Here is a 10,000-nt window from a genome sequence, read left to right as displayed (position 1 = left end):
TCTTTCTTTCTTTCTTTTTTCCATCACTTTCTTTTTTCCATCATTCGTTCGTTCTTTCTTTCTTTCCATTGCTTTTTCCATCGCTCTCTTTATTTCGCTCTCTTTCCATTGCTCTTTATTTTTTCCATCATTAGCTCTTTCTTTCCATCGTTCTTTCTTTCTTTCCATTGTTCTTTCTTTCTCTTTCTTTCCATTGCTCTTTATTTCTTTTGTTCTTTCTTTCCATCGGTCTTTCTTTATTTTGCGCTCTTTCCATCGCTCTTTATTTTGCTCTTTCTTTCTTTCCATCGCTCTTTCTTTTTTCCATCGTTAGTTTTTTCTTTCCATCGTTCGTTCGTTCTTTCTTTCCAACGCTCTTTCTTTCTTTCCTTCTTTCTTTCCATCTTTCTTTCTTTTGCCCTCTTTCTTTCGCTCTCTCTTTCTATCGCTCTCTTTCCATCTTTCTTTCTATTGCTCTTTCTATCTCTTTCTTTTTTCCATCTTTCTATCGCTCTTTCTTTCTGTCATTTTTTTTCCTTCGTTCCTTTCTTTCTTTCCATCACTCTCTTTCTTTCTATCATTCTTTCTATAATTTATCATCCATTATTCATTGTTCTTTCTTCCTTTCTATCATTCATTTTGTCGTTCGTTCTTCATTTCTATAATATCATCCGTTTTTTCATTTTCTTTGATCGTTCATTCTTTTTTAGTATCTTCTTTGTATCGTTCTTTTATCACTTTCTTTTTATCGTTCTCTTTCTTTTATTGTGCTTTTATCAAACTTTCTATCATTCTTTCTTTTTATCTTTCTCCATCCTCTCTCCGCTCTTGTCCTCTCTCAGTGCACTCCTTCATCTGACGAACACTGGTCATGTTTTCAGGTCCTCGTCCTCCAACCGTGTGTCTCTGAAGCTGCCCAGCTCCAGTCTGAAAGGGCCGAGGGCCAAACCCGATGTCTCCGCTGACAGAGTGAGGCCCTCAGCATCTCCTCAGTGTTCGTGCTGTCGGTGTTCCTGTCAGAGTCGGTGATGAGTGTGTGTGTGTGTGTGTTCATCAGCAGGACGCGTCCATCTCTCGCTCTGAGGAGGCCATCCTCAATGGCCACTGGAATAAGACTCTGTGCCGGAGTCCAGATGACACGTGTGAGTTCGCCGGCGCCGCCCAGTTGGCGTCCACTCCATTCGGGGCAGTGGAGAGGCAGAACCCCCCCGACCCACAGCCGGAGAACGCCAGCAGAACCGCTCCAGCACTGAGCCCTGAGGAGAACAAGCTCAGGTACTCCACAAGAATGCTAGACCGATATATCGGACGATATTTGTGATTTTTACGTGTATCGGCCGATACAAGGCTGCTGCGTTCGCCGTTGCGAATGTTCTTTGTCCGTAATTGGTTACATTAGTAGGATCACCATTCTTAAAAATAGGTCCAAGCGTTCGTAAAATAACTTTGTTTTATTGACAAATTAACCAGATGATGAGTAATGGGTGTACTAAGAACATCTGGATACTTTTTTGACAAACGTAGAATCACAATCAAAAACATCTTTAGCCGTAAAACTCTTATGTGGCGTTCACACCGGACGCGTAATCATTCAGTGGAGACGAGCTTTTCATTTTCTTTAAAAGACAGAGAAGAAGGTTTTGTGTGCACAAGTCTTAAAGAACAGAGTCTGAAGGGGAAGATGCTAATCTTCTACAGGAGCTAAAGCTTCATCATGGCCGGTTCCGCACTTACTTTCAAATGTCCGTGGGACAATTTGAGGAGCTCGAGAGACAGAGACGGTAGCAGCGCATCTGACGAGACACACACACACACACACACACACACACACACACACACACACACACACACACACACACACACACACACACACACTCTAAAGGAACGGCTCGATCCGGAGCTGCTGTGTTTCCAGTTGAGTTACAATGTAAACATTTAAGTGCCACAGTCGTACTGACGGAAACACATTCACTTTCAATAGTCGCGGACGCAATTAGATTAAAAAAACAAAAACAAATGTATTGATTATAATATCGTAATCTGTAGCCTAGTGGGCAAACACATCTGCATCTGCACAGCTGTAAACACAACTACAGCTGTAATCTCAGGAGAAATGCCACACCTGGCAAAGGTTAATGTTGATTGAATGACTAGTGACATCAACTGAACATTTCGTCACCTTTGTTTCCTTGTATGTGATTGGTTTAAGCCTTTTCTGTCGCTGCGAGTGCTAAAAAAAATTGACATCGAAACGGAAAAAATAAACATCGTTTTTTCGCCGCAGCACATTCGCGTTCGGTGTGAAAGCTCTCATTACACAAACAGCTGATCAAAAAATAAAACCATCGCGCGAACTATTCGTGCGTCAAAATCGCGTCCAGTGTGAAAGGACCTTTAAGCTGACCCAAAATTTGGCATTATATTAGACTCAGATACTTCAGAATAGTGTTAGGCCGATATATCGGGCCGATATTTGGAATTTTTACGTGTATCGGCCGATATTTTTCCCCTGCATTATTTCCAGACAGGCGTCCACAGGGCAGCTCTCACCGTCTTCAAACTCTCTCGCTCTCACTCGCGCATATTAATCAAAATCAATTGAGAATTGACTCGATGGTAAAAGGTGGAAAGACTGAAGTTTCACGTGGAGCATTGGGAGATTTTCTCCTGAATTACCGCTGGTGTTTCTACAAGAGATTAAGTGAAGTGCACCTACACTCTAAACAATGCTGGGTTAAAAATAACCCAAGTTGGGTTGAAAATGGACTAACCCATCAATTGGGCTGTTTTAACCCAGCAATTGGGTTGTTTTAAGCTAACATTTAACTCAACCGCTGGGTCAAAACAACCTAATTGCTGGGTTAGTCCATATTCAACCCAACTTGGGTTATTTTTAACCCAGCATTTCTTAGAGTGTAACCATTAAATGACTAGGTTGTAAATAGTTTTAAATGAAGTATAGTACAGTCAGTGTGCACTTTATTATGCTGCTTGTTGATACTGTGTGCAATAGTGTCATTATTTTATTTATGCTTAAATATTTATTTTCAGAATTTATTTTCACCACTGAACTCTTTTTTTTTCTTGTTCTACTTCACCTGTTTTTACTATTTGTTAAATATAAAAAAAAAAATTTTGTTCAATAAATGTTCCTTTTTTTTAAATTGTACATTTTAAATTATCATCCTGATCATTGTGTCATTTTTAGGATGTAAATTGAGGGAGCAAAAGCAGTATCGGCTCCAAATATCGGCTCCAGAAAATCGGCAGCTCGTATCGTCATCGGCTGAGGAAAAAAATTAGGACATCGGCACTAAAAAATCCATATCGGTCGATCCCTAATCCAGACTTCTCCATCTAGGGTTCATCCCAAACCACACGTCTATCAGTTCATGCATTATTGGCAGAGGTGGACAGAAACTAAGAACATTTACAGGGTTCCCGCGGGGTCTTAAAGGATTAGTTCACTTTTAAATAAACTTTTGCTGATAGTTTCCTCACCCCCATGTCATCCAAGATGTCCATGTCTATCTTTCTGCAGTCGAAAAGAAATGTTTTTGATAAAAACAGTCCAGGATTTTTCTCCATATAATGGACTTCAATGGGCTCCAAACGGTTCAAATGACAGTTTCAGTGCAGCTTTAAACGACACCAGATGATGAATAAGGGTCTGATCTAGACAAACCATCAGTTTCTGAGAGAAACCCAGCAGTATTTATGCTATTATTTTACCTCTTATCAGACGAGCGTGATCATCTCTGAGCTCAGTCATAACTTCCGGCGAGTGAGGTAAAATTAGATCGTGGCCATAGATATATCGATCGTAGATGCCTCATTAGCGCCTGCACGGATCAGTAGAATGAGGCATCTACGATCGATATATCTATGACCACGCTCTAATTTGACCTCACTCTCCGGAAGTTATGGCGGAGCTGATCAAAATCTCACTCAGATTTGTGTTTTTCATGTCTTGTGTTCATAGTCCTATCCTGGAGATCAGTCAGGAGTGGGGCGGCACTTCCTTCGCTAACTTTTCCCAGAATCCCATGAAGAGCCGAGCTGTGGAGAGACCAGAGACTGTGCTGGAGAATGGTGGGAAATAAAGCTCACGGTTTAGACTTTATATCAATCTGTTGTGGAGCTGCTTTATTAATTATTAAAAGCAATCTAGATTAAATCACCTTTTGAAAGTAACTTCACTCTTCAAATTATGATTGTGTCATTACATCGTTACACCAGTAGGTGGAGACAAGTGTTAAAAATGTGTTTGAATCATGCACGACTGAGAAACACTTGTTTCATTACTGATGAACCAGCGAATCTCTTGAGTGAATGATTCAATGACTCACTCATAAAGACTTCACTTGTTTCATTACTGGATGAATCAGCGTTTTTGAACAAATCTCTTGAGTAAATGATTCAATGACTCACTCATAAAGACTTCACTTGTTTCATTACTGGATGAATCAGTGTTTTTGAACAAATCTCTTGAGTAAATGATTCAATGACTCACTCATAAAGACTTCACTTGTTTCATTACTGGATGAATCAGTGTTTCTGAACGAATCTCTTGAGTGAATGATTCAATGACTCACTCATCTCTCTTGTCTCCACCTACTGTTGTAACGATACAATCTTTATTTGAAGCGTCAAGTTACTTTCAAAGGGTGATTTGCTCTATTTTGATCTCAACCGTAGACATCAGTGTTTATATCTGAACTATAAACTTTTATTCAGTACTTCTGTGATAATCTGAATGATTTTAAGACCAAAATAATGATACTGTGTGGTTGAAAAGATGCTGTCTCATATCTATGACAACAGATGTGATTTGTACTTGTCAAAGCATTAAAGGGTTAGTTCACCCAAAACTGTAAATTGTGTCATTAATGGCTTACCCTCATGTGGTTGGACACCCGTCAGACCTCCGTTCATCTTCAGACACAAATGAAGATATTTTAGTGTAAATCTGATGCTCTGAAAGGCCTCCATTGGCTCAACTTTACACTCTCAAGACCCTTAAAAGACACTAAAGACTAAAGTTACAAAGTCCATCTCACTACAGCGGCTCTACAATAACTTTATGAAGACGAGAATAGTTTCTGTGCGCAAAAAACCCCTAAATAACGACTTATATAGTGATGACGATTTCAAAACACGGCATCATGAAGCTTCGAAGCGTTATGAATCAGTGAGTCGAATCATGATTCGGATCGCGTGTCAAACCGCCAAACTGATGAAATTTGACGATTCAAACCGCTGATTCGACTCACTGATTCATAACGCTCTGAACCGCTGAATTGACTCACTGATTCATAACGCTCTGTACCGCTGAATCGACTCACTGATTCATAACGCTCTGAACCGCTGAATCGACTCACTGATTCATAACGCTCTGAACCGCTGAATTGACTCACTGATTCATAACGCTCTGAACCGCTGAATCGACTCACTGATTCATAACGCTCTGAACCGCTGATTCGACTCACTGATTCATAACGCTCTGAACCGCTGAATTGACTCACTGATTCATAACGCTCTGTACCGCTGAATCGACTCACTGATTCATAACGCTCTGAACCGCTGAATTGACTCACTGATTCATAACGCTCTGAACCGCTGAATCGACTCACTGATTCATAACGCTCTGAACCGCTGAATTGACACACTGATTCATAACGCTCTGAACTGCTGAATCGACTCACTGATTCATAACACTTCGAAGCTTCATGATGCCGTGTTTTGAAATCGTCATCAGTATATAAGTCGTTATTTAGGGTTTTTTTGCGCACAAAAACTATTCTCGTCTTCATAAAGTTATTGTAGAGCCGCTGTAGTGAGATGGACTTTGTAACTTTAGTCTTTAGTGTCTTTTAAGGGTCTTGAGAGTGTAAAGTTGAGCCAATGGAGGCCTTTCAGAGCATCAGATTTACACTAAAATATCTTCATTTGTGTCTGAAGATGAACGGAGGTCTGACGGGTGTCCAACCACATGAGGCTCAGTCATTAATGACACAATTAACATTTTTGGGTGAACTAACCCTTTAATAGACACCGGCGAGATTGATTTATCATGCAGCTCTAACAGATTAACAACAAGAGCTTTCATAAATGATTTAGAAGGAAACACTTGTAATGTTAACATTAGTATTTGTGTATGTAGTATCAGTCCCTGAAGCGGAGGGCGTCTGCAGTCCGGCGGTGAGATCCAGACTCTTCCAGCAAGCAGACGTGACGACGTTTTCCAACTTTCACCGTAAAACTGGACTTCTGCCTGACACCTGTGGGAATGACGACTTAAATCTCGGTATATGGACAACTCATGCACAGATGCAGTCATGTTTAACTCATGTATAAATAATGTTTAATGGAATCCTCCACACTCCTGCAGATGGAGAGATGTTGATTTACCGCTGTCAGCTGGGGACGCTGAAGGACTTCACTGTGTACTCGTCCAGCGCTGCTACTGTCCTCCTGAAGGTGGGAGGAATTCATACTATTAAATAATGACCAATGAGATGTACAGAAAATACTGAAAATAAATACACTTCATGTATTATAATATATTTCCACAGTGCAACTTTAGTATTATTTCTATACAATTTATATTAGGGCTGTCAAAAGATTAATCGCGATTAATCGCATCCAAAATAAAAGTTTGTGTTTACATAATATATGTGTGTGTGTACTCTGTTAATTATTATTAATATATAAATACACACACAAGCATGTATATATTTAAGAAAAAAATATTATAGATTATATAAATGTATATACATGAAAATATTTCTTAAATATATTCATGAATGTGTGTGTATTTATATATAAATAATAATTAACAGAGTACACACACATATATTATGTAAACACAAACTTTTATTTTGGATGCGATTAATCGCGATTAATCTTTTGACAGCCCTAATTTATATACTATATATCTTTTATTCTCATGTTATTTGTTTTATTATTATATATTGTTTTAGTAATGTGTTTTCACAAACAAAATGTTGATTGCTGCACTCTATTTAAAAATATTTAATTTGAACAAAAATCTTTTTGTTCAGTGAATGATTCAATGACTCACTTTAAAAGAAATATCAATTGTTTGATTATTGGGTGAATCCGCGTTTAAAGGATTAGTTCACTTTTAAATAAACTTTTGCTGATAGTTTCCTCACCCTCATGTCATCCAAGATGTCCATGTCTATCTTTCTGCAGTCGAAAAGAAATGAAGGTTTTTGATGAAAACAGTCCAGGGTTTTTCTCCATATAATGGACTTCAATGGGCTCCAAACGGTTCAAATGTCAGTTTCAGTGCAGCTTCAAAGGGCTTTAAACGACACCAGATGATGAATAAGGGTCTGATCTAGCCAAACCATCAGTTTCTGAGAGAAACCCAGCAGTATTTATGATATTATTTTACCTCTTATCAGACGAGCGTGATCATCTCTGAGCTCAGACATAACTTCCGCTAAGTGAGGTCAAATTAGAGCGTGGCGGAGATGCCAAAAAAAATGTCCTAAATCAACCGCTTTGACGGCATTAAGTCAGTGTAGGAGTAACTGAATAACTTTATTTTGAGTCATTCGAGTTAGACACGTTAAAAATGGAACAACTTTAGAGATTTGTGGATTAGTGCTAACCCGTCTCCGGCGTGATGACTCCGATCGTTCGAAAATTCCTATTTAATAATTGTTTAATCACTACAGCATCCTCAATAAACCCGTCTCTGCCATGTTGCCTCCGTTCTTTTGAATATGCCAATCTATTATGACCTCTGACCTGTAAAGTTGCCAGAATAATAATCATACGCTGTTTGTTAATTGGCCAGAGGAGAACTGCCCCCCCGACTGAGCCTGGTTTCTCCCAAGGTTTATTTTCCTCCATTCTGCTCCTGATGGGGTTTTGTTTTCCTTGCCACTGTCGCCTCTGGCTTGGCGTGCTCAGTTGTGAACACTAGATTTATTTGGATATTTAGTTGAAATATGTAATTATTAAACAAAATTAACATGTTTTTTATGAGTGAGTCATTGAATCATTCACTCAAGAGATTTGTTTAAAACCTCTGATTCATCCAGTAATGAAACAAGTGAAGTCTTGATGAGCGAGTCATTGAATCATTCACTCAAGAGAATCATTCAAAAACGCTGATTCATCCATTAATGAAATAAGTGAAGTCTTTATGAGCGAGTCATTGAATCATTTACTCAAGAGATTTGTTCAAAAACGCTGATTCATCAATGAAACAAGTGAAGTCTTTATGAGTGAGTCATTGAATCATTCACTCAAGAGATTTGTTCAAAAACGCTGATTCATCAATGAAACAAGTGAAGTCTTTATGAGTGAGTCACTGAATCATTCACTCAAGAGATTTGTTCACAAACGCTGATTCATCCAGTAATGAAACTAGTTACTCTTTATGAGTGAGTCATTGAATCATTCACTCAAGAGATTTGTTCAAAAACGCTGATTCATCCAGTTATGAAACAAGTGAAGTCTTTATGAGTGAGTCATTGAATCATTCACTCAAGAGATTTGTTCAAAAACGCTGATTCATCCAGTAATGAAACTAGTTACTCTTTATGAGTGAGTCATTGAATCATTCACTCAAGAGATTTGTTCAAAAACGCTGATTCATCCAGTAATGAAACAAGTGAAGTCTTAATGAGTGAGTCATTGAATCATTCACTCGAGATTTGTTCAAAAACACTCCCATGATTTACTCCCATATTTAACTATTCCCTCATCCCTGTGTTCTCCTGTTCAGCTTCACTCCTCCTCAGTGCCGTGGGATTTCTTCATCAGCTCGCAGCTCAGAGCTCGACTGTCACATGATCAGCTGGATGAACTGGTCCAGATCTCCTGCTATGTGTATGAGGACGGCTGCCTGACTCTCTGGAGGATTCCTGATGGACAGACCATTGAGGTTCTTCTCGTCAATCCGTTTTTCTTTTCCTCTGTCTTCCTCCGCTCCTCAATCACACATGTCCTCTGTCCTCCTCCGCTCCTCATTCACACATGTCCTCTGTCCTCCTCCGCTCCTCATTCACACATGTCCTCTGTCCTCCTCCGCTCCTCAATCACACATGTCCTCTGTCCTCCTCCACTCCTCATTCACACATGTCCTCTGTCCTCCTCCGCTCCTCAATCACACATGTCCTCTGTCCTCCTCCACTCCTCATTCACACATGTCCTCTGTCCTCCTCCACTCCTCATTCACACATGTCCTCTGTCCTCCTCCACTCCTCAATCACACATGTCCTCTGTCCTCCTCCGCTCCTCAATCACACATGTCCTCTGTCCTCCTCCGCTCCTCAATCACACATGTCCTCTGTCCTCCTCCACTCCTCAATCACACATGTCCTCTGTCCTCCTCCACTCCTCAATCACACATGTCCTCTGTCCTCCTCCGCTCCTCAATCACACATGTCCTCTGTCCTCCTCCACTCCTCAATCACACATGTCCTCTGTCCTCCTCCACTCCTCAATCACACATGTCCTCTGTCCTCCTCCGCTCCTCAATCACACATGTCCTCTGTCCTCCTCCGCTCCTCAATCACACATGTCCTCTGTCCTCCTCCGCTCCTCAATCACACATGTCCTCTGTCCTCCTCCACTCCTCATTCACACATGTCCTCTGTCCTCCTCCACTCCTCAATCACACATGTCCTCTGTCCTCCTCCGCTCCTCAATCACACATGTCCTCTGTCCTCCTCCACTCCTCAATCACACATGTCCTCTGTCCTCCTCCGCTCCTCAATCACACATGTCCTCTGTCCTCCTCCGCTCCTCAATCACACATGTCCTCTGTCCTCCTCCGCTCCTCATTCACACATGTCCTCTGTCCTCCTCCGCTCCTCATTCACACATGTCCTCTGTCCTCCTCCACTCCTCAATCACACATGTCCTCTGTCCTCCTCCGCTCCTCATTCACACATGTCCTCTGTCCTCCTCCACTCCTCAATCACACATGTCCTCTGTCCTCCTCCACTCCTCAATCACACATGTCCTCTGTCCTCCT

General features: G+C 40.6%; 1 protein-coding gene across 1 annotated transcript in view; it reads left to right on the top strand.

The window, feature by feature from the left end:
• bub1ba (BUB1 mitotic checkpoint serine/threonine kinase Ba) overlaps positions 1-10,000 on the top strand; it is a 67,039-nt gene that overhangs the window by 45,290 nt on the left and 11,749 nt on the right. Inside the window, exons 8-13 of the mRNA XM_079831909.1 lie at positions 861-948; positions 1,037-1,254; positions 3,962-4,071; positions 6,143-6,286; positions 6,371-6,459; positions 8,747-8,905. Coding sequence (XP_079688035.1) covers positions 861-948; positions 1,037-1,254; positions 3,962-4,071; positions 6,143-6,286; positions 6,371-6,459; positions 8,747-8,905 — 808 coding nt within the window. The remainder of the gene's footprint in view (positions 1-860; positions 949-1,036; positions 1,255-3,961; positions 4,072-6,142; positions 6,287-6,370; positions 6,460-8,746; positions 8,906-10,000) is intronic.

Source organism: Gobio gobio (assembly GCF_949357685.1).
Source record: "Gobio gobio genome assembly, chromosome: 12".
Lineage (NCBI taxonomy): Eukaryota > Metazoa > Chordata > Actinopteri > Cypriniformes > Gobionidae > Gobio > Gobio gobio.
The sequence above is the reverse complement of the archived record's forward strand: the minus strand, read 5'-3'. Positions and strand labels throughout refer to the sequence as shown.